Source organism: Acartia tonsa, chromosome 8 (assembly GCF_053477335.1).
Source record: "Acartia tonsa isolate MP-2025a chromosome 8, ASM5347733v1, whole genome shotgun sequence".
NCBI classification, from domain to species: domain Eukaryota; kingdom Metazoa; phylum Arthropoda; class Copepoda; order Calanoida; family Acartiidae; genus Acartia; species Acartia tonsa.
Window position 1 is genome coordinate 42,498,067 of NC_137267.1, and position 26,434 is coordinate 42,524,500.

General features: G+C 32.9%; 1 protein-coding gene across 1 annotated transcript in view; it reads left to right on the plus strand.

The window, feature by feature from the left end:
• Window positions 1-3,107: 3,107 nt before the first annotated feature.
• The window catches only part of LOC145327001 (uncharacterized), a 36,721-nt gene continuing 13,394 nt past the window's right edge, over window positions 3,108-26,434 (plus strand). Inside the window, exons 1-7 of the mRNA XM_080170475.1 lie at window positions 3,108-3,366; window positions 10,484-10,552; window positions 12,178-12,231; window positions 12,568-12,639; window positions 12,961-13,048; window positions 16,253-16,360; window positions 23,920-23,987. Coding sequence (XP_080026601.1) covers window positions 3,289-3,366; window positions 10,484-10,552; window positions 12,178-12,231; window positions 12,568-12,639; window positions 12,961-13,048; window positions 16,253-16,360; window positions 23,920-23,987 — 537 coding nt within the window. The 5' untranslated portion in view covers window positions 3,108-3,288. The remainder of the gene's footprint in view (window positions 3,367-10,483; window positions 10,553-12,177; window positions 12,232-12,567; window positions 12,640-12,960; window positions 13,049-16,252; window positions 16,361-23,919; window positions 23,988-26,434) is intronic.

The window sequence follows — 26,434 nt, forward strand, 5'->3', positions numbered from 1 at the left end:
TCATCATACAAAGTTTAAAATCGATAGGGCAATTCTAATATGTCTAGATTCTAGATTAACCAAAAGAGCTATGAACGGATAGATGGACCAACTTTTCTTATAGAAAAGCTTCGCTTCTAGTAAAAATAATCTAGTGATGTTTTGTGGTAACCTAATTTTTAGTCTAAACACATCTTTCCTTGTGTTTGCTCTTAACTTAATGCATTACTTATCAGAGAGGAAGGGATTTCAGATGTTTATCTTAATTCTTATTATAACAGTTTATAAGTTTATAATTTTTGCATTTGATTGTACTATTTCTATTTCATGTATTAGCAAGGGTTTTAAAGCTTGTCCGTTCTTGCCAATAACTCAACCGATTGAGTTCTCCATTGCTATTTGACTGTCCAATCCTGCTGCCACATGCGGAGTCTATAGCTGAAGAGCTAAGTAAATAGTGAAATTATGTCGGTTTAGTTGCATCGCCTCTTGAGGTGACAAGTGGCAATGTCAAACTTATTTATCTTTTTCTCTCATAAAAACTTATATAGTTTACCCAGAAAGTTTGTCTTCTTTTCAGACTTGCATCTGTGTAGTCTTGGTTTGGTTAACTTCTGAAATATCTAAAATTAACATTGTTTTTATTTAGCAACTAGCAGCTACACTCCTAGAGGCCACTAGTGGCATGTAAAATGTTGTCTTTCCAACCTGTACTAAGATCAGCTGTTAACCAAAAATATCTATTATGCTTATTATATTTTTTTTTAGATTTCTCTTAAAAAGGGGTGGTGTTACCCTGCACCAAAATAGTTATATAGGGAATCATAGATAGGACAATGTACAATTAAATATTCCCTGAAGACTCAATTCTATTGGTAAATTTGCGCGAACACTTTCTGTTGCCGCATCCTGCAAATATTTAGATTAAAGTTATCTTAGGCAAGTCAGTTAGGATTTCAAAGAATATTTTAAATTTTATATTTTAATGATATAAAGAATGAAAAGCTTTTTGGTTTTTCTGTCAGAGTGAAATTCTCCTCCTTTTATCCCCCATATTTTTTTTCCAAATAAGAAGGGAAGGGTTCTTTGCTAGACGGGGTACTTAGAAAAACGCTTCTATTTGAGGAACTTAAGTAAAAATAAGTAGAAATCAAATGATTTATAGCAAGTTATATTATTACATATTTGATTTTCTTACAAACTGCATGATGGAAATTGATTTTTTTTTATCTAAATGTTCAAGAAAAAAGTATCAAAAAAAAATTTGAAGAAAACTGATAAATTGTTAAATGGGCAGCATACATGTCCTGTCCTGCACAGTGGGATCTTTTGAAAAAAATCGGGACATCCAAAAAATTTAAAATCGACTTTTATCTATCCTAGGAATTAATAATGGCTGTAAGTAGACAGCTAGAAAAGAAATTTTTAAAAAATATTCATTTTTGGCGGATTTATGCTATTTTTAAAAAAGGTAGTGAAAAATTTCTTTTCAGTTTTGATGATTTTCCAGATTTTTTTACACAATTTTTTCAAAGCAACAAAAAATACATTTATGTTCATCTTATGAAAATAATTTTTGATTGAGGTACTTTTCAGATACCTGTACCAATGTCTAATTAAAGAAAAATTTTAAAAAAATATTTTTTTGGTGGTGTAAATTGACATTTTGTGAGAAAATTTCACCAAATATATTAAGATTTTTAACCCCAAAAAATCAGTTTTCTCCATTTTACCCAAAAACGGACAGGAGGCCCCGGGTTTTGCAATAATAATATCAATATACAACATGTATTGTGTATTAAACAGTTTTCACAACCTGGGGCCTCTTGTCCGTTTTTGAGTAATTGAGCATTTTACATTGCATGGTTTGAACAATTTCGTTCTTGTTAATTTCAAATTTTCCCCCGTTAGAGGGGGAAGGAGTCATTTTAGAGCCCAAAGTCATCTCTGCAATGTTTTCAAACTTTTTGAGGCGGATCTTTCTTTACTTCTGCATTATTTGCCTCCGGCCAACCGTTACGCCGTTATTTGCCGCCGTTGGCGAGATTTTTAACGATTTTTGCCGTTCTCGCGGTTTTAATGGACATTTAAGGGTTAAAGGAGTCGTTAAATAAAAATGACTTATAAATACTTTTATTTTAGCAATTAAATTTGCTAAATTTCATGTGTTCTAAAAAAATTTGTATTTCTAACTGGTTTTGGTCCAGCAGAAATTCAAATTTGCGAATTAATTATAATATTGCAAAAACATTATATACGCATCAGAGAGAGAGAGAGAAATATACGTTTGAGAGAGAATATAATATTAGTAATTATGTTTATATTCTTATACAAACTTTAAATGAAGATAGCTAGACTTAGAATAAAGGTATTAACACAAAATCAAAAGTGTTTTGAAAATTATGTTATTGTTGTTTATATCTGTAAAAAAACATTTGAAAACATGCCTTATAAGTGTCCTATTTTACTTATACTGGACCTACCTAAAAATGCCGGGACTCGAACTGGGTGCACCTGACGGTATATTCATGTTCACAAACATTGTTTGCATTGAAGAAATATTTACATAGACGTTGATTTTGTTAAAATATTCCTATCCTAACTAAAGTTATGAAGTTTTATAGATTTTTTAAAAATAGGGTAGCTTCGCTCCTCCAAAACAGCAAGACGTACATACCAAATGCACAATACAAGTTAACAGGAGCAAAATTTATGTTATTTTTGAGTTAAAGCAAAAGAAATTACATCATTTCTTCAAATACAAGCTTATTTATTGAAGTTTACTTTTGTCTACCCTTAATGTCCCGTTTTTTGGCAAAAGATCCCACTGTGGATCCTGTTTTACTGAATTGTCCTAAATCCCATGCTATAAGCCTGTATGTCTAAAGTAGAAATTTGTTTAGATATTTTATTTGTCCCAAATAAACCGACAATTCATATTCTTAGTCCTTTGTCTTATATTTTAAAATTACTTTATTTTGTGGCCACTAGACTTCCCTTAATAGTAGCGAAGCTAATCATGAATTTGCAAGATATGTAGTTTTAAGGATGCATTTCCTACTAATGAAAATAATTTTTGTGCTATATATTTTTTCTAAATTACTGTATCTCATTTATATTTTATTTTCAGATGACATCACAATGAATACCTAAACTGTGTATAATAAAGATGCTAGACTGACCAACAGACCAATCTATAACTCACTGTTCCTATTACTCACCTGTAATACCCCGTGTACAATCAATCAATTCAACCATATTGTGAATAAATCCGCCAATTTTTAAAGTTATAAAATTGAACGCGGCAAAATGCGCGACAGCAAGCTTCATCTGAATATTTGTACAAACCACAATGTCGTCATTGATCATGGAACCTACACAACAAAGGTAAGATTTTTTTCAGGGATCTACAGGGATAAGATAATCGCCGATAAATTGATATTCATCCCCAATTATTATACACAAAATTACCATTACTTTAGATTAAAATTAGTGGTTGAAACGTTTAGACATTCAACTAAATGAACCAACCAATCATTTTCAATTAAAGTCTCCAAGGTTATAAACAGTTATAAAAAAACTTTAGGGACTAGCTTAATAAACAGCCCAATGTCCCCTCCCGCCCTGAACTTAATCTTTAAAATATATATTACTGAAGGGACTAGTTATATTTCACAAACAAGAGGGACCTGAAGCTTTATTTTGGTTTATTAATTAAGTTTCTGTATTACAAATAGATAAATTTTTTTAAAAAGTTAATTTCTTTCGCAATTTAAAGGAAAACAATGTAGATTCGAAAAATCATCAAATGCTTTGTTTATATCATAAAACTATTTAGTCAAAATCAACACAAAAGATATCATCAATTTTAAATAGCCAGAAATACAGTTACTACGTATTCTTCTTATCTCCCCTAAGAATGCCCTAAGAATATCCTAGCTTTTAATAAAAATTAGACAGCAAATTCTCAACAACAAAAAAAACTCCTTTCATTCTACGTTTATTTTTGGATAAAAGCATTTTGTAATAAGAAATATGATTCTACTTTCAACTCACGTCCATATTATTTGATACATAAACAAGGATGACAGCATCCATAATAAAATCGAAGCTCTAAAATCAGAATGAAGGAAACGAATAATAACTTTCGTAGAGTGTCATAACATTAATGTGTAAGTATAAACGAAATTGTACATAAATTCCAAAAATGAGATAAATAGGATGTTGTCAAAAATAGTCATACGGACTTTCTGGTAACAATTATAGAGTTAGTACGCCTTCTAAATCGTACCTAAATGTTGCAGGAATCATCAATAAAGTTTGAAATATGTTATATATAACTGTCACAGACAGACTTACAGACACAAACTTATTTGAGAGACATTTTGCTGTTATAAAGATGGAAAATACATGGAAATTGTATCCTTTTATGATGAAAATATTACATTTCCTTTTTATGTGGAAACAAGTTCAACAACATCCATAAATATCAAACAAGACAGTTAAAGATAATCCTTATATGAAAAACAACAGTATGTCTGTTTGTCAGTCAGTCAATAAATTCGAACTTTCTCTTATTTTGTAAGGTCTTAAAGACCCTGAAAAAAATTTGTCAAACCGTTTTTTGTAGTAACTTGATGTCTTCTCTCTTAAATTAATGGTATGTATGGGTGTCTGTACACGAAAGGACAGTTATCTATTTTCAGTAATACCAGGGATGTAAAGGGATAAGACAATGACTGATAAATTGATGTAAATCCCCAATGAGGATAAACAAAAATACTTCTTCAGTAGATTAAATTAGTGGTTAAAACTTCTAAACACTAATTTTAATGAAACAACCAATCAAAATTCAATAAAATCCCCAAAATTCTTAGGCTAACGAATAAGAAAACATTATTATAAAACTTTGGGGACTAGTCACGTGTGATAAATAACCCATTGTCCCCTATCTCTCTCTACAGTCATACGCTTAATCTTTTTTCAATTTGGTAATCCGTTAATTTGAATTGGACCTACAGATTTAATAATATTGAGTAGCTGCGCTACGCCTAAAAAAAGTAGGAGGGAAAGATAAATGTCCTTCATTTCAATTCTTGTTTCACGAACATTTGAAAATGATGTAAAGCCACTTTTCTGAGGATATATATGTATTCTTCAGTGATAGGGTCATGTAATGTAAACATTATAATAAAGTAACAGGGTCTCTTTCTATATATCTGTACCGAAGGATCTCGCTAACCCATAGAGAAAAAAATAAAAGAGAGGAATCGAAGCAACTAGAAGACGAAAATAGGCAGTGGGCCTAGAGGCCTACTCAGCGCTGTTGCCGCGCTAAAATTTATTGCTATTCCACTACTTTTCAAATGGGAGGATTAAAAATTATTGAAAAAAATATTTTTTTACTTTTTACTATTTCCATATTCAGGGCAAGAATATTAGATTAGATATTTTCGTTTTAATGTTTTAATTAAAAATTACATAGAATTTTATTTTTATTTTAAAAAATTTGTTCATGAAAGATGAATCCTTCTATTTCTAAAAAGGGGGAAATTTTTTTCATAATGAACATTCAGCTGATTCTGACCGCCCACGGCTGTTTGCTAAATATCGCTTTTCTTTTTATTCACATTATTATTTATGATTGACTTACAAAAAGCCCTGGGCGGCTTTTGATTTTCGTCTGCTTCTAAATTTAGGGATGGGGAAGTAGTATTTTACCATGAAAATGGGGTAAGTATTCATCCTCTTATCCTTTTTCCTTATGCGCTAACCGCAGTGAAGCTTCATATAGGCCCTGAAAAGGTTTATAACTATTTTGCTGGTGGGTAATCCTTATAATAAAGAAACAGGATATCTGTGTGTTTGTGTGTATTGAAGGATCTTGCTTACCACTGAACCGATATGGTTCTACTTTAAAGTTTAGCTCCTCATAGGTGCTGAGATAATTTCTAGGGTCACAGCCGCTATTCCTTATAATAAAGTAACAGGATGTCTGTCTAATCGGGTTCTCCTTTACAGGGTAGCTTCTCATAGGTCCTGGCAAGGTTTATGACTATTTTTGGAGGGCAAGTACCACCCCACTCTCCCAAGATAAATCGCCCCTATTAAAAATTAATAGGATATCACTTTGGCAATCGTGTATCTTAAATATATGTTCTATTATATTTGTGTGAGAGTGTGTACTGGTCTGCATTTATTAGCGAAAGGTAAAAAAGGATTAGACGATTAAATTAAAGTTAAGTTGTTTTATCGCTATTCTCGTAGACGGACGGACAAACGACATTTATTCATTTCATCTACTACTAAGGTTGGTAAATTTAAGTCAGTATTGAATTAAATATTTTTTATAATTAAAGTACCTTGACTTTCATAGAAATACAAAGGGGGGGGGGGCGAAAGTGACACTTTTTGAAACCAAAACTAAGAGTCAACAAAGGAACTCAACTAAAAAAAGGGTTACAGGTCTGAGATTTTGCATGGCAGTTGCTTTATAGGGGTACAATATGGAACTGTGAAGAAACGGCGGGGCAACCGCCGAAAACCGCCGTTTCCCGCCGTAATTTTTGTTGCTTTTTCTCGGCGGTTTTCGGCGGTTGCGCCGCCGTTTCTTCACATTTCCATATTGTACCCCTATAAAGCAACTGCCATGCAAAATGTCAGACCTGTAACTCTTTTTTTAGTTGAGTTCCTTTGACTTTTAGTTTTGGTTTCAAAAAGTGTCACTTTCGCCCCCCCCCCCCCCCTTTGATGATTTCATTATTTTTAAGAATATCAATCCTTTTTAGTTTATATGTGTCTGGGTAAAAAATATCCCACTTTCAGTAAAATATACATTTCTTAAAGGAGATGATTTTAAGAATATATATTTTTTAATTTTTACATAAAAAAAATCATAGCTATAAAGTTTGAAGGGGCAATGATAAATTAAGGCAGTTAATATTATGAGGCGAAACCGATTGCTTTTGATAATATGAAAAAATGGTCCTTAAACGGAAATTATTTTACCATGGATCTACAGGGATAAGACAATGGCCGATAAAATTTACATCCCTAATTAATTTACACTAAATTACCCCCTGCTGTATATTATAGTTGGTTGTTGAAATGTTTTGATAATCAACTTTAAGAATCAACCAATCAAAATTCAACAAAAAATCCCAAAGTTGTTAATTCCACCCATAAAAAAAATGGTAATTTAAGACTTTGTAATATCCTGTCCATTTAATGCCATAGTGTAAAATAGCTTTTTTACATGCTTGTACAGGAAGGGAGGGGTCATTGGACTTTAAATGACGCTGGTACCCAAAGTTAGCTTATGTGCTTGCTCAGAATCTTTGGGTATTTTTCTTCAATTTTGATTGGTTGGTTACAACTAGAAGTGTCTAAATTTTTAAAGCGATAATTTAAATCTACAGAAGGGCTAATTTTGTTTATAATTATTGGGAATGTACATCAATTTTTCGTCCATTGTCTTATCCCTTAAGATCTCTGTGTATATGTGAGAAATTGTAAGGCTTTAAATTGATTTACTACCCATCTGTTTTAGTTTCAAACTAAGTAGCTACTCTTTCATTTATTTTGTCTTTTTATGATTTTAATCAAAGAGAATTTACTCTGCTAAAGATATGTTTCATTCTTGTTTTGTTTTTGTATCGAAGCTACTCTATAATTCACTTTGTCTGCCCGGTAGGTCGGTATGTGGGAAATGTGACTTTCTCAGCTGCTATTCAAGATGTTTTTTTTGTGAAGATTCCCTATTCCAATAAGCATCAAGTTTGTAATATACTTTTACCGTTGGTCTGTCAGTACTGTTGGTCTGTCAGTCCTGTTGGTCTGTCAGTCATGCTGCAATAGTTATTTCTCGCATCGTATCATAAACAGCTTTCCGCGGATATAAAATATACAATTAGAAGATTAAAACCAGTTGTTTTAGCCCCGAGGTGCCAAAGGCACACGCTAAAAAAGTTTGTTTTAATCTTATGATTGTACATTTTTATATTTGTAAAAAGCTGGATATAATACGATACTAGACATAGTTTTTTCGTATGGATGAGAACCGGTTCTTATCCACCGGATTCGAATGAATACGAGAAAAAAAATTATTAATGAATATAAAAGTACGTGAGAAAGGTTTCGTGGTTTATTTCTATTCTCGGTTTTAATTAATACTCTTAATCCTTGTCCGTAATCCCATCGATGATATTTTTGTGCTTCGCTTTTTATGGATTGTGTCATCCTTGTTTTTATTTTAAATTGAAGACGTCTATGATTCTTTTAGAAACTGATACAAGTAATTTATTTTCACAAAGTCAAGGACATTTAGATACTAAAATACATAAGGAAAAAGGATAAGAGGATGAATACTCACCCCTTTTTCATGGTAAAATACTACTTCCCCATCCCTAAATTTAGAAGCAGACGAAAATCAAAAGCCGCCCAGGGCTTTTTGTAAGTCAATCATAAATAATAATGTGAATAAAAAGAAAAGCGATATTTAGCAAACAGCCGTGGGCGGTCAGAATCAGCTGAATGTTCATTATGAAAAAAATTTCCCCCTTTTTAGAAATAGAAGGATTCATCTTTCATGAACAAATTTTTTTAAATAAAAATAAAATTCTATGTAATTTTTAATTAAAACATTAAAACGAAAATATCTAATCTAATATTCTTGCCCTAAATATGGAAATAGTAAAAAGTAAAAAAATATTTTTTAAAATAATTTTAATCCTCCCATTTAAAAAGTAGTGGAATAGCAATAAATTTTAGCGCGGCAACAGCGCTGAGTAGGCCTCTAGGCCCACTGCCTATTTTCGTCTTCTAGTTGCTTCGCTTCCTCTCTTTTATTTTTTTCTCTATGCTAAAATATTAATTTAGTAAGTTAGTATTACTGCAATAGTTCTGACATATTTTTACAACTATATACTTTGACCCTTTGAAGGTTTTTCTTGGGAGGGTGTTTGTACCCTCCCCTGAAATAGTTATAAACCTTACAAGGACCTAGTAGAAACTACATTGTAAAGGAGTCCATATCTGTTCAGTGGTTAGCGAGATCATTCGATGCAGACAGACAGATTCTGTTACCTTTTTATGAGGATTATAAATATAAACAAATCTTTTTAGCTGAATCATAAAATGTTATAAGGAATTTCTTAATTGCTATAATCACATATTATTAAATACTTAAGCTCAACAATTTTCTTTAATGGCTAATTTTTAAAATGCAAGGGCAATTGTTTACATTTTAAAACAATTTTGTACATAGTTTGCGCTGTTATAATCCTATTATTTAAAGTAGTACGGTATTTTGTCAGTAGCTTAAGATTTTAATAACCACTGAACCGATTTGGTTTTCCATAGTCTTGGGATAGTTTTAGGCTATTTTTTCTGCTCTTGGGATTACTAGATCAATTGGGCATAATGTTTTTTTTTCAATTGTTTAATTTTTTAAAAATATTGTCATCTTTGTTTAAAACTATAATCAAGTTTCGTATTGAAAATAGATAAATGAAAATATTTGTGCTATTTATCATATTATTTTTAAAAACTTAACCTGACAGATTATTTAAGTTTGGATAACTTATAGGCCTAGTTTTCTGTCTTATATTTCAAAACAATTTTTTTAAAGATTAAAAACAAAAATAATAAATTAATTTTGCTTTTTTTCCTAAGGCTTTTTGTATTTTTGTTACTTAAGAAAGTATATTGGGCTGTTTATTTCACTAGGTCCCAAAGTTTATAATAATGTTCTCTCATTCGTTGGGTTAGCAAATTTTGGGAGTTTTCTTGAATTTTGATTACCTAGTTGGTTCATTAAGTTGAGTGTTAAAACGTGTCAACCACTAATTTTAATCTATAAGATAAGGTAATTTTGTGTTTCATAATTGCGGGTGTACATCAAATGATTGGAAAACAGGGAATTATTTTAAATTCTGATAAATAATTCTGTGATACTGTGTGAACGTATGCATATTTAAGAAGATTTTTACGCTTAAAATTATTAAAATTAAAGGGGGGGGGGGGGCGAAAGTGACACTTTTTGAAACCAAAACTAAAAGTTAACAAAGGAACTCAACTAAAAAAAGAGTTACAGGTCTGAGATTTTGCATGGCAGTTGCTTTATAGGGGTAAAATATGGAACTGTGAAGAAACGGCGTCGCAACCGCCGAAAACCGCCGAGAAAAGGCAAAAAAATTTCGGCGGGAAACGGCGGTTTTCGGCGGTTGCGCCGCCGTTTCTTCACAGTTCCATATTTTACCCCTATAAAGCAACTGCCATGCAAAATCTCAGACCTGTAACTCTTTTTTTAGTTGAGTTCCTTTGTTGACTTTTAGTTTTGGTTTCAAAAAGTGTCACTTTCGCCTCCCCCCTTTTAAAATCTTCAGTTAAGTTAATGAAACATTTTTACATTTACAAAATTGTGTCCAACTATAATAGAATTGCCATAATCCCCATGTGGAGTTGAAAAGTAATATGACGATTTTAACATGTCTCATTTTTTCAGGTTGGATTTTCTACACAAGACAATCCCACTACGGTCCTCCCCACAGTAGTTGGACATGGCAGACACGCGGTGAGTACAGCTTTTAGTAGCGAAGCTACTTTTATGATTTACTATGTCTTTACATCTATCAATACGTCCGTAAGGATAGTATAGAAATGGGATTTTCTTTGTTTTAAGAACTTTAAATCTGCTCTATAGCTCACTATGTGTGTTTGCTTATTCTATGTTTTTTTGTGCTTCGCTAGGTATAGTTATCATATTATCTAGTGTTTTTTCCATTGTGTTTTTTTTTCAAAATCCCTCAAAAGTTTTTCCTTTTTTATCTGTTGCACTATCAATTCTTAAAACTGGCAAAAAAAGCCTGTCGGTCATGCATCAAAAGATGTAAACGTTGTTTGGAAGGTTTAGTGAATTTTTTCATTTTTGTATATTCTTTCCTTTTTTGTATATTATGAGAACTGAACATCTGCTCTGTATATTGTTCTGTTTGTCCATTCCATGATTTTTTTGTGCTTCGCTTCTTCAAGATGTCTTTGTGGTAGCATTTTTTTAATTACCTACTAATTCTACTCTATAATTCACTTCGTCTGTTCGTCAGTCCGTAACACTGTGGGGGAATGTGTTTGTCTCATCTTCTGTCTTTGAAGGATTGTTGATTTGTTTTGTGAAGATGGTTTCTTCCCAAGGAGCATCTAGGATACAACTTACTTTGTCTGTTGGTCAGTCAGTCATGAATTCTATCATTCGATATTTTAGCCATCTACAAGTTTTTCTTTATTAAAGTACATGATAATCTTGTGCAAGATCCAAGTAATACCTAATAAATCCATTTATGAGATATATTTTATTACAGTGAGATATAATAAACAACAAAAACTTTGCACTTTGGCCTAGACTAATAAAGAATAATCCTTTTAACCCCAGACATCAAGGTGTTTAAGCCGCAGTCTTATTTGGCCGACTTTTCATAATAAACAGCGGCCAAATTATGCAATTGCAGCCAGAGACGTCAAAGTGGGAAGTGGAAAACTCCTTCAGATATAAAATTTTTGTTTGAATTTTTTGCTTCAACGGCTGGAACAGCGACAATGGAAACAGAATGGTGTAAGATCCAAGTAATAATATATCCATTACAGCGACTTGATACAGTATTAAACCTTCCGACTTTTTTTCAAATATTAGTCGCCAGTAAAAGCAGCTGATGAGCTTTATACCGACGGTTGCTGTTCCCTGACAGACAGCTATATCTACATATACCTAATATATTTCTTTAACAAATAGGATTGTCTAATCTAAGCCATGTTAATCAATGTTTGTCTATCTTGGGTTTTTGTTGTATGTATAAATAGCTATGGTTCTTAAGGGATAATGCAATGCCGATAAATTTATGTATATCCCCTATTACAAAATTACTCCTTCTGTAGATTACAATTAGTGGTTGAAATGTTTAGACCCTCAACTTAATTAACTAACCAATCAAAATTCAATAACAATTCCAAAGTTGTTAAGCTAACCAATAAGAAAACGTTATTATAAAACTTTGGGGACCAGTGTAAAAAAACCTCAATCCCTGAAGAAAGGCATAATATCAAAAATAAATTGCATTTTTTAAGAAAAAAAAATGTGCATAAAACTCTTAAAACATAAAAAAAACTAGGTTTAAAAAAAAAAAACATATTTGATTATTATTTTAGGGAGCTATGGCTGCTCTGGGACTGAAAGACACCTACATTGGATCTCAAGCACAGGTGAGATTATATTGGATAATAAACAAGCATTACAGACGGGCGGACGGACGGACAGATTTAGTCATCTAGAGAGTAGCTTCGCTACATAAAGGAGGGGGGAAGATAACTAGTTCTTATTTGTATTTTTAATTTTAGACACACTGGGTCGATTGGGTTCTGCTTTTCAGGGAATGAAATATTTGTTAATACTAAGATATTTCTTCTGGGAGTGTAATAGCAACCCCAACGCCCCCCCCCCCCAAAAAAAAAAGACCTATCTGTCAAGAAAAAATTAAATTTTTTTTTTTTAAGAAATGATAATTTTTTTGTGTGTTTTTCATCTTTATAATATTTTAGGCCCTACGTGGAATCCTAGCTATTTCTCACCCCATCAAGCAAGGAGCTGTGCAGAACTGGGATGATCTAGAGGTAAATTTGATTGTTTTTTTTCATATGTTGTCTTTCTATATTTAAACTGCAGGTGTCCCATATTATTTCCTACTTCATGCGTTGAGGTTTCGTGTTTTTTATCCACGTAACTTTTACATACTTTTAAATGATTTTGTCTGCGTGTACCTGAAACTTTTTTCAACTTAATTTTCTCGGCTTGGAAAATAATTTCATGACTTTCTTTGCCTTAATTGGATATCTATCTGCAAAAATGTTAGGATTTATTATTTATAAGAATAATGAAATTTTGCGTAACATCGTCATTTTTCCATAAAAATTGATATTTTTATTATTGTTCAGGCTTTATGGGAGCATATCTGGTCCCGGGAGTTGCGTGCACCCCCCTCAGATCTACCTGCTCTCCTCACCCACCCCCCAGCAAATACAGGTATTGTCTATTAATCAGGGAGGGTTTTGCATGCACCCCCCTGAGATCTACCTGCTCTCCTCACCCACCCCCCAGCAAATACAGGTATTGTCTATTAATCAGGGAGGGTTTTGCATGCACCCCCCTCAGATCTACCTGCTCTCCTCACCCACCCCCCAGCAAATACAGGTATTGTTATCAATCTCTTGGGGTTTATAAACTTCCTTCTTCACAATCCTTATGTAAAAGTTACAGGATGTCTGTCTGTCTTTATGTACAAAAGGATCTCGGTAACCGGTCAACCAATAAGGGTTTCTTTTTTAATAACTAAGAATTCTTATAGGTGTTTTCCACAAAAATATTTCCCCTAAAGTTTTTCTAAGTATCAAAATGATTTTCTACTCTTTTACAAAAGTATTAAATGAATTAAATTAAATTTTATCAAATTTCCTTGCAAAAATAAAAAAATTGAGAAAAAAAATTTCTAAGAGGATAACGCCGGATATCCTTTTTTTATGAACATCAAATTTTTAATTCATCTAATAAATCTAAATTTAACAAACAGTTTGTAATTCAAAACATTTTATGAATGTCTTTTATGCAGACAAAATTCCTCTTTCTGAGTATTTAGAAATGTATTTCAATTGATTAATGTTGTATTGTAAATTTTTTGAACAATGAAGTTATTTCATTCTTGTCGTATTAGTTTGGGAAATAACTATTTTCATGATTTATACCACATAAATGATTTTAGAAGATAAAGTATTACATATTGAATAGGAGGTTAAATACTAGAAATAAATATAACTTATATGTTTTCAAGCGAATGAATATCGCTTAATGTCTAGGTATTTATTCTATTCCATATTTTAAAAAAAGCCTGCCATAATTGTTCTTCAGATATCAATAAGGATAAGACAATGGCTGATAAATTGATGTACACTTCAAATGATGAAATATTCCTCATTTTCTAGATTACAATTAGTAGTTGAAACGTTTGGACACTCAACTTAATGAACCAACCAATCAAAATTCAATAAATGTTCCGAAAGTTCATTAGCCAATGAATAAAATGTCTTTATTATGAAACCTTGTGTACAAGTGTAACAAACAACCCAATGTCTCCTCCCTCACTGAGATGTATAATTGAACACAAAATGGCTGTATGTTTGGCTGGACTAATTTAATGAAATTAGAGCCCATTACCACTCCTAGCATGCAAACCTCAAATTGGCAGGTGTCCCACAAAAACAACAATACTTGATACTTTTAAAAAGAGTAGCATACATTATTGGGGATGTGGTAAGTTCGAACATTGGCCTATGCTGCATTTGAAAATTTAACTGCTGCTGATATATTAGATTACTAGCGGCTTCGCCCCTAGCCTCTAGGGGCTTTGCCCCATGAAGTAAGTAAAAAAATTTTATTTTTTAAATAAATAAAAATTGGTTACACCCACTATTTTCGAACTTTTCGAGAGAAAAATATTGAGGGGGATTTTTTGTTTTTTAGGGGTGTCCCAACCCCCCAAGAAAATAGCCTAAAACTACCACAGGACCAGTAAGTATATTCCCTGAAGAGTATAATCCGATCGGTTCAGTGGTTACCGAGATCTTAAGGGACAGACAGACGGACGGACGGACAGACATCATTCTACTTTGTATTATAGATATATTTAAAACCTCCTAGTATATGCTTTTTGGTAAGCATCAAACGCCTGTATTAAGTCTAAAATACATAGATTAAAAAACAGAGTTTAAAATTGTTTTAATAATAAAAAAAGTTTTTGCTGTTTTTCCATTAATAAGATTTTTTCCGAGTCACAGCCCCCTTGGGATCTTTGTGGCCTTTTTACCACGATATTAATATCTGTATTACGTGGATTTTTGGAATTAGATGCATACAAATAGAATTGGATATTTATTGAGATTATTTATAAAGAACATTGCTCTTTTAATTCAATACATCTGACAAAAAAAAATAACTATTAAAAGGGAAAGGAATGTTAATAGAAAAATCACATTTTATCCCACACCAAGTCCTTTCTTAAAGTAGAAATTACTAAAAGTTTTGGTGCAGTATTTTTTTATATTTTAACTGCTGCGCTCCTAGCATCTAGGGGCACTGTATTTCAAAAGGCTAAAATCATTCCATGACCTAAATCCAATGTCATATTTGTAGTGGACAACTCAAACGGTTATGTGGTATCTTCATATTAAAGGACTAGTGGGTGCGCCTCTAGTATCTAAGGGCTATTCAAATAGATAAGTAAGAAAGGGGTAGAAAATAGCTTAAAAACATCCCATATCTTAAAAATAAAAATAAAATAGGCCTATGTAATGCTTTCCTAAAAAGGATAACATGGCCATTTTAGTAGTTATTGAATTGAAAAACTGTACTACTTTATATTAAAGAATTAATCTATAACTGCATAATATAAATTTCGGAGAAAAAGCTAAAGGAATTTCGTGTCGAGCTCATAAAATATTTATTAATCTTTAATATTACATTTTTGAGAAGAAGATACGTACTTTTATACTTTAATCATGCTCTTAGTCTCCTACCTATTTTAATTTAATATAATCATGTGAAGTTTGTTCGAAAAAACTGTTTTCTAATCTTAAGGGGAAAATTTTGTTTATCAACATTGGGGATATTTATCATTTTAAAGTTTTTTTATTCTATCCCTTTAGTTACCTGGGTTGTTCTGTTGTTCAGTATAGCTTAAAACCTTCCATGGACAAATACATTACACACCTTTCTAGCAGGGTGTCGGTGCCGTATAATTTTGATGCGGCTCAGGCTCCGCGGAGCCGTATTTTGAAATACGGCTCCGGCTCCAGCTCCTACCTTAAAATTAATATATCAATTTTTTTTCATTATTGAATTTGATAAAATAAAATAAATAATATAAAATATTTTGCTTTTATTTGATTAAAGCTATATAAAAGTAGAAGGATGTTTGTCTATTTGTTAAGTAACAATAGTTTAGTTTATTATATGGAAATAGACCGTTTCCAAATTATGATATTACTTTAAAAAATAATTTTTAGCTAATCCGGAGCCGGAGCCGTTTTTAACGAAAAATACGGCTCCGGATCCGGCTCCGGCTCCACAATAAATGTTGCTGCTCCCGGCTCCGGCTCCAGAACCCTGCTTTCTAGATTATTTAGTCTTGCTGTTGTCGAGATCTTAATTGGCATATGATCACTTAATTTTTTCTAGATGATTGGTACAAGATGGCTGAAATCCTGGTGGAAAAAATGGAGGTTCCAGCTCTATACCTGGCAAATAAATCCGTCATGGCCCTCTATGGTGGCGGTCAAATGACAGGTAATAAACTCTTGCGTCACACATGTGTCATGTTTCATAACCCGTAGGGTTGGCAATCCGAATCCGGAATCCGCCTAATTTTTGGACAATTTTGGAATTTAGAATCCGAATCCGGAAACCGTCAAAAAAAATAAGAATCCGGAATCCGCGAAGAATCCGTTTAATTTTAAGGGATTCTTGTAAGAATCGGAATCCGAATCAGGTCCAAAAATGAGACGAATTACCAACCCTAGTTTAAATAGCATAAAATTTAAAACTGGAAATTCCAGTTTAGAATATTATTAGAAAATTAAAAGTATTATGTTTTATTCGTCTGTAACTAAGGATCTAAAAAATGGGATGTGGGTTTAGATATTTTACTTATTGCCCCCCCCCCCCCCCCCACACACACACATTTCCCGTGAGGATAGAAAAGCTTTGTTCAAAATATCTTATGTTATAAAAATATCCAGCTATTACTATTGCAAACTTTTTAGAAAATAGAAAAAAGTAGAAAAAAGTTTTTGTGGTAAAAAAAACTTTACCATTATAATAATTGAAAACTATAATAGAAATAAACACAATCTTTATAAATAAACAGGTAGGGAGAGAACATTACCACGTTATTTTATTTGTTGGCTCATACATTGGTTACTTGTAGTATTTAAACATTTCAACCAAAGATTATCGACAAAATGAGTAATTTTGTTTATCATTAATAGGGATGTTGTACATAAGGGGGGGGGTGCGTAATGACATCTATTCTTAATCCGTGAGCAAAATGGTCTAAATATTGAGCTAGACCCTTCAAACTTGGTATATAAGCCTAGTCCTATAGGTATTACATCTAAATGGCAAAAAAATCCAAAAATTTTTATTTTTAGGTTAGGTTAGGTAAAAAAAACCCTGCGGAAATGGGGTTTTTAGGCTTTTATTGGTCTATATTGATGTGGAAACATACCTTAAATTGTGTTTTCTTAGGGTTTTAACTTAAATACACTGTATCTATTCATAAGGACATTATTTAAGATGATTCAGGAAGTTGGGGACCGACCCCAGGGGGCTAGGTGGGTGGCCCGCAAGGGTTAAGTGCATTTTTTCCAATATACATGTTGTGACACATCAAATTATAGGTTTTTTAGGTCAAGGAACTCAAATTCAGAGCTAAAATAAGCATTAGACTAATCTAAATCTAGCCCCAGCGGGCTAGGTTGGTGGCCCGAAGGGGTTAAGTGCATTTTTTCAATATATATCTTGTTATATATCAAAATATAGGTTTTTTAGGTCAAGGAATTCAAATTCTGAGCGAAAATTAGCATTAGATTAACCTGAAGCTAACCCCCCCCCCCCCGGGCTAGGTTGGTTTTCTGCAGGGCGTAAGACCATTTACCTAACCTAACCTAGAAACTTACTTATATTTTTACAGGTTTTTTTCTTGAATAAACTGTGTCTATTAATGAAGACTTTATTTAAGATGATCCAGCAAGTTGGGGACCGACCCCAGGGGGCTAGGTAGGTGGCCCGCAGGGGTTAAGTGTATTTTTCCCAATATATATGTTGTGATACATCAAATCATAAGTTTTTAGGTCAGTATCTAAAATTCAGAGCTAGAATTAGCATAAGACTAATCTGAAGCTAGCCCCAGCGGGCTAGGTTGGTGGCCCGCAGGGGTTAAGTGCATTTTTCCAATATATATCTTGTTATATATCAAAATATAGGTTTTTTAGGTAAAGGAATTCAAATTCTGAGCGAAAATTAGCATTAGACTAACCTGAAGCTAACCCCCCCGGGCTAGGTTGGTTTTCTGCAGGGCTTAAAAGCATTTACCTAACCTAACCTAGAAACTTACTTATATTTTTATAGGTTTTTTTTTGTAATAAACTGTGTCTATTAATGAGGACTTTATCTAAAACTAGCGGCTACGCCCTAGGGGCACTTGAGAAGGGGGGAGTCGAATTTGATAACCCAATTTTTTATATTAGATTTAAAAGAAAAAGTAAAAAAAAATTTTTGGGGGGTGAAAATTTTTTTTGGGGGGGGGTGCCCTTCCCGCTCCTTTTTTACTTTAGTTAAAAAAAAGGAATAAAAAAAAAGAAAATAGTTATAAACCCCAGGACCTATGAGAAGCTACCCTGTTAAGGAGAACCCGATCGGTTTAGCGGTTAGCGAGTTCCTTCAGTACAAACACACAGACATCATGTTACTTTAGTATAAGGATGATATAATATAATCCGCAGGGGTTAGCCTTAGGTCAGTCTAATGCTTAAAATAGCTCTGAATTTGAGTTTCTTGACCTAAAAAACCTATAATTGTATGATAACACATACTTTAGAAAAAATGCACTACACCTGTGGGCCACCCACCTAGCCCGCTGGGGGCGGTTCCCAACTTGCTGGATTATCTAAAATAATGTCCTCATTAATAGACACAGTTTATTCAAGGAAAAAAAAACAAAAGGAATAAGTAAGTTTCTAGGTTAGGTTAGGTAAAATGTTCAAAATCGCTCCGGAAAATCTACCTAGCCCGCGGGGGTTAGATTCAGGTAAGTCTTATGCCAATTTTAGCTCTGAATTTGAGTTTCTTGACCTTAAAAACCTATATTTTAATATATAACAAGATATATATCCTTATACTAAAGTAACAGGATGTTTGTGTATCTGTGTGTCTGTCTGTGTGTCTGTACCGAAGGATCTCGCTAACCGCTGAACCGATCGGGTTCTCCTTAACAGGGTAGCTTCTCATAGGTCCCAGGAAGGTTTATAACTATTTTCTTGGAGGGTGGGACAACCCCAGCCCACTCCCCCCCCCAAAAAAATGAAAAATATCCCCCCCAAAAAAAAAAAATTATTTTAATTTTTTAACTAAAATTAGACATGTTGGGGGGGGGGGACCCCCTCCCAAAAAAAAATTTCCACCCCCCAAAAATATTTTTTTTACTTTTTCTTTTAAAATCTAGAATAAGAAATTGGGTTATCAAATTCGACTTCCCGGCCCCCTCATCAAGTGCCCCTAGAGGCCTCTAGGGGCGTAGCCGCTAGTTAAAAATAATGCATTTAACCCCTGCGGGCCACCGACCTAGCCCACTGGGGCTAGCTTCAGATTAGTCTTCTGCTAACTCTAGCTCTGAATTTGAGTTACTGACCTAAAAAACTTATAATTTGATGTATCACAACATATATATTGGAAAAAATGCACTCAACCCCTGCGGGCCACCCACCTAGCCCGCTGGGGTCAGTCCCCGACTTGCTGGATCATCTTAAATAAAGTCTTCATTAATAGACACAGTTTATTCAAGAAAAAAACCTGTAAAAATATAAGTAAGTTTCTAGGTTAGGTTAGGTAAATGCTCTTAAGCCCTGCAGAAAACTAACCTAGCCCGGGGTGGTTAGCTTCAGGTTAGTCTAATGCTAATTTTCGCTCAGAATTTGAGTTCCTTGACCTAAAAAACCTATATTTTGATATATTACAAGATATATATTGGAAAAAATGCACTTAACCCCTGCGGGCCACCAACCTAGCCCGCTGGGGCTAGCTTCAGATTGGTCTAATGCTTATTTTAGCTCTGAATTTGAGTTCCTTGACCTAAAAAACCCATAATTTGATGTGTCACAACATGTATATTGGGAAAAATGCACTTAACCCCTGCGGGCCACCCACCTAGCCCCCTGGGGTCGGTCCCCAACTTGCTGAATCATCTTAAATAATGTCCTTATGAATAGACACAGTGTATTTAAGTTAAAACCCTAAGAAAACACAATTTAAGGTAAGTTTCCACATCAATATAAACCAAAAAAGCCTAAAAACCCCATTTCCGTAGGGTTTTTTTTACCTAACCTAACCTAAAAATAAAAAAATTTGGATTTTTTTGCCATTTATATGTAATACCTATAGGACTAGGCTTATATACCAAGTTTGAAGGGTCTAGCTCAATATTTAGACCATTTTGCTCACGGATTAAGAATAGATGTCATTACGCACCCCCCCCTTTTATCATCCATTGTCTTATCCTTTTCAATCCCTATTAAATATTAATATAAACGAAAAATAGCCGTTTGCGAGATCTTTCTAATTTAATGAACCAATCAACAAAGTCTAAAGTATAGAGATGCTTCGCTGCCACAAATTATGTCTGTGTTTATATTAACCACTTTTTCCTAAGTGCGTATGTATATAAAAATTGTTTATGTGTATAACTCCAAATTTTACAAGATGTTTGTCTAACTAGGCACACCACTCTCTAGCAAAATATAGGATTAATAATAACTTTCAAAGACATTGAACTGGCTTCAGTTGTCGTAATTTTTAAAAAAGGCACTTTTATGGTACTCTAGGAAATATGCTTGAAATAAAACACAGTTCCCCTCAAGGTTTCAAGCGAGCACAGAAACTCCTTCCTTCCTATTTTGATTAAAGTTGTGGGGGGTTGTTTATTGGATAGTTGTGTTTTTAGATTAGGTCAGGTTATATTGGCATACAGAAATACCTGCCCCAATCTTATTTACAATTAAGGATTGCGGTTCTATGCTTGCTAGGCACTTTAAGGAAAAGCACAAAAAATAACTTTAATTGGTTTACTTGTCTAAATTTTATATAAATGGGTATGATTTTAAAAGGTTATATTACAAATTGATTATATTTTAGTCAAAACTATTTTTAAACCAAATTATTTATTTACAAACGGTGTGGTCTAGATGTAATAAGAAATTCTTTCAAAATAAACAATTCATCCAAAAAAGCACATGTCTTTCTATAATACATACAATTGGCTCTGCCTCTAGCCTTTGAAGGGATACTCTCAGGAAGGGAGGGGATATTGGACTGTTTATCACAATAGTCCTCAAAGTTTAAAAAAAAACCGTTTTCTTATTCGTTGGCTTAAGAACTTTTATTAAATTTTGATTAGTTGGGTCTCTAAATTAAGCGTCAAATCGTTTCATCTTCTAATTGTAATCTACAGATAGGGAAACTTTTTGCATTATCATGGGGATGTAAAATGTACATCAATTTATCGACCATTGTCCTTTCTCTTTAGATTCCTGGATATCAGTTTTTAAAAAACATTCTACTACTTTTAGAAAGTTATGAGCTAATTAAAAAAGCCTTAAGGCCACACTATTATTTAGTTATGGATATCAAAGCTTACAATATAATAAAGTTTTGTAAAAAATCTACGCAGAGTTAATCTAACTTAACCTTATAATGACAAAGTTTTGACTTCATACAAACTTTTTGTACAAAAGTGCTCATTTATTAGAATAATAATTAACGAAGCAATTTGAAATTTGGATGTTGCACAATATTTTTATGAACTCTAATAAAATGATGCTCTCAGTTGGTTAGAATAACGATACCCACATCCACCCCGTTTACCCCATCTCTTCCCCTCCTACTGGATGAACGAACTGACCTATAAATGAGAACCATTACAGTAACCTAAAGTCACGATAAATTTTCCCCTGTCACATATACTATATCAATTATTATTTCATATTTCATGGAAAATTAAGCTTTACTACATTTTGATCCAGTCTTCCTTGTTGTTAAATTTCAGCGTTTCTATAATTAAGGCAGGTTCGTACGTCTGTATGTAATGTAATTGATATCTCTTATTGTTGATTTGGGCAATATAGAATTACCCTATCAAATTCAAACTTATATAGAAGTTCATTGTTAATAAACATTTGTTTATGTTTATTTGTCCTACCTATTTTGGAGCTTCACTTTCATGTATGTTTTCATCATTGTTCTTAACCTAAACTAACAAAACTAAAAGTACATGCATATCTCACTTAAAAATAGTTTATTTACACCGGCCTGTTCAATTTTCTAAGATGAATGAATGCCTGGGATAAAGGGATTTCTACAAACTTTGTTATAAAAATTTTCGTGGTGCCAAAAATTAGTGCCTAGCTTTTACAAAACCCCGCACCCCTTATTTACTTAACTTGATTTGAATTAAAACACAAAAACACGTCCCCCCCCCCTTCCTCACCCTTATATAATTCATTTAAAAATAAGGGGGTAATTGGGTTTTTGTGCTCCTCTAGGCTTTTGTAGGGAAACCGCCACTAATATTTATATACATAGGTTCATTTTGATAATAATCAAATGATTTTGTCTTAAATTGGCATAGAGAAACTTGTTGAAACTATTAAGTTAAATTACTAAGTTAAATTAGGGAGGGATATGACATTGGACTGTAAATTACCCTTGGTATCCTAAATTTTATAACCATAATATCTTGTTCGTTGGCTCAAAAACTGTGGTTACTTCTGTTGAATTTTGATTGATTGGTTCCAAACTGGTAGCGTCAAAACTCTTCAACTAACAGTAAATCTTAAAAGTTTTAATTTTGTTTATTATCAATAGGGTTGTATATAAATTTATTGTTGGATGTCCTATCCCCTAAGATCCCTGTTGGACATGAAATGTTTATCCTTTGCAGATGTAATCGTAATTTTGAAATGGCAACACTTACAAAATGTGCAATTTGCTTAACAAGTGAAAGATTTTCAGAAAAAGAAAACTAGGGTGGATAGGACTGCTAAGGCAGTGAGGTGTTAAAAATGCCCCCCCCCCCCCCCTTACAAAAACGATTATTAGAATTGATTGGGTTTAGAATAATGCCACGGTCGTAGCGTTCATGCGTCTTGCGTCAAATTGGAAGGGTGACGCAAATTTCAGATCTCAGTTTTCGCTATTTGATTTACTATTTTTCTCTATAAGATAAAAGCAATGCTTGCTAGATTATCTAATTCGCTATAATATAAAGATAAATTTTTCTCAAATCGCCAAATCTGGGGTCTGAAATTTGCGTATCTCTTCCAACCTGACGCAAGACGCATAACCGCTACGACCGTGGCATTATTTTGTTCACTATCATTAGAATTAAGTAGGAAACATAGGGGCTTTCTAGCTTTTGTTTTTAGAATATTGTTCTCTCTGTATCAGGGATCTTAGGGGATAGGACAATGGACGGGAATAGTCCCTTTCGTAACATCGCCCCGTAAGTGGAGATTCGTCGTATTTTTAAAATGGCTTTTTATAGGTTATTTTAGGTTAGGTTAGGTTATATTGGGTTAGGTGATTGCCCCACAGGGTTAGGTAATTGGCCCCGAAGGGTTAGAGCCCCCCCGCAGGGGCTAGAAATAGGAGAAAAGCTATTGTGAAAAACACGAAAAATCGCCCTGTAAGGTGCGATGTTACGAAAGGGACTATACCCCAATGGACGATAAATTGAATACATCCGCAATGTTGTAGAAATTACTCCTTATGTAGATTTAAATTATTGGTTGAAAAAATTGGACGCTATTAATTTGGAACCATCCAATTTAAATTTTTCTAAAGTTTTTGAGCCAACGAATATAACGTGGTTAAAAACTTTGGGTACTAGTGTAATTGTGAGTCCAATATCCACTCCCTCCGTGCTTTTTTATGCAAATCTTGATGAGAGAGTTTTTTCTTTATGATTTAAAGATATATATTTAAAGAACATTTTGAAAAATACATATGAATATAATACTGAAAGAAAAACTATTTTTCCTCTAACTTTTCCATCAGTTGAATATTGATATATTTAGGTATATCTGTAGACAGTGGACATGATACTACATACATAGTTCCTTCCTACCAGGGTAACCCGATCCAGGTATGATAACAGTAACTCTTGCGTAATTCTTACTTTTAATGCTTTCTTGTTTTTTTTTTGCTATTCGTTATTATTGCTGTGCTAAATATGGTTATATTTGTTTGTATCATTAAAATTTGTTTAAAGGAGCTACTCAATTAACTGTTCATTTTATTGAATGCTAGGTATTTTATATTGTCTACTTTTACTATAAATTAGTTGAATATGCAATTTAAGAAATGTTCTCTCAATTTGTATTTTACATTTAATTCTACTGCAAAGATTAAATATTCTATTTAAAAGTATACTCTTAATTTTGCTTTTCTTTAAAATATGACTGTACGACCGACTTTATTCTAATGAGCATATCATATTTATGGATTTATTGACAAAAGTAACTATTTCACTTTTAGATACTTCACTACCTATGCGTTTGTAAAAAAAACGATTAAATGAAAACCTTACAGAATCAAGGATGACAACATCCATAAGTAATGAAGCATAAAACCAATAGAATTGATAAAAAAAGATAGAGGATGTGCAAAAACTTTAAGAAAATCACAAAACCTTTAAAAATAAGGTTTATGTTTTATGAACCATGCCCGACAGAAAGACGAACAAACAATTTACATGTAAGATGCGCATATGCCATAGTAATATTCGCTAGAAATTTTCTTCAATAGCAGACGAGAGAATCACATTTCCCCCATAGCGTTACGGACTGACTGACGGTTGGACTGACAGCTTGAATTATAGAGTAGCCTAGTTTTTTAAATATAAGAGAAGGTGCACTATTACTGACACATTTGAAATTAGGTTGTTGTAAATCTAGATAGAGCCAGGGAGGGAGCGGACATTGGGCTGTTTATTACCCTAGTCCCCAAAGTTTTTTAATAACGTTTTATTTTTTGTCTTAACAACTTTTGATTGGTTGGTTCATTAATTTGAGTGTCCAAAAGTTTCAAACACTAATTGTAACCTGGATAATGGGTAATTTTTTGTATCATCATTGGGGATGTACATGATTGTATCTGCCATTGCCTTATCCCTTTAGATCCCTGACTATTTCTTAAGAAAGAAATTAAGTTGTTGTAAATGTAGATTGAGCTGGTTTATTGGGGGCTATTTTGCATAATTTTAACAGTTTTGTACTTAATAGGGGACTTAGACTTTTTAATTAAAAATTAATTTCTTATTTCTTCAATTATGTAATCCTACAGAATGTCATTGGCTTTTACATACCTATAACTAGCGGATGCATCCCTAGTATCTAGGGTATCTCTGTTCAAAGAGTATGGAATTGACAGAAAATAGCCCAAAACCTTCCCAAGAATCAAATCTAATAATGAAACAGCATAAAACCATCCCGGCACCAAAGTGAAGCTTCCACAAAAAGGAGAATAGCGAGTTTTCTAAACTTAGACATTAAATTTACATTGCAATTGAATATTAGGAGAGGTAGAGCAGTAAAATAACCTTAAACCACCCAGATACTAATTTTACTTAAAATTTTAGTTTTTTAAAGTTTAAAAAGAATTTTGAGAAGGGGCTACTTTTCGTGGGAGGATTTTGGTAATTTCCCCAAAATTAGTTTCCAGGACCTATGAGAGACTACACTTTAAAGGAGGACCATATATGTTGAGTGGTTATAAAGATTCTTCGAGACACAGACACAGATCCTGTCATTTTTTTATGAAACAAGGATGACAACATCCATAAAAGCGAAGCAATGAAACGGCAGGACAAAAGGTTATTAACACTTGTAGAGTGTCAGAACTGAATAATCCGAATATAAATGTATAAGAGTCGAAGTAAAATTGTAATAAATTTTTTGAAAAATTTCTTGATGCAGGATAATGTTTAAGGACATACTTACATTTTTTAGGACTTGATTATAGAGTTGCTTCGCTTATAATATTGTACTTTGTTGTCCCAGGAATAAGTATACCAAAAATCAGATCAATCGGATAATTAGATCATATAAAATTTTATAAAAAAAAGTGAACAAAACAACATTTTGAAAATGGACGTACGGACTTTCTGGCAACGATTATAGAGTTGCTACGCTTTACAAATTGTACCTAACTACTACAGGGATCACCATGCAAAATTTGAAATCCATAGGACAATTCTAACCTGCCTAAATTAACGAAAAAAGCTATCCGTATGTGACGGACGTACATACCGACCCTAATTTTAGAAAATCTTCTCCTTAAAAAATTACTGAACTAAAGTTGAATAATAAATATTCACCTTAATCTGATATACATGTAGTAAAAATTGTTTGCCAGCAATTTACAAATTTGTTTACTTTTCTCGACAACAACTTAAATTTGCCATTTTAGTAGCGAAGCTACTCTTTTTCTCACTTTGTCTGTCCAGAACGTTATGATAAAAATTATATCTGTCCAGCTAACTATCTAACAATTTTACTGACCAATTTGCTCAGCGCATCTACTCTATAATTA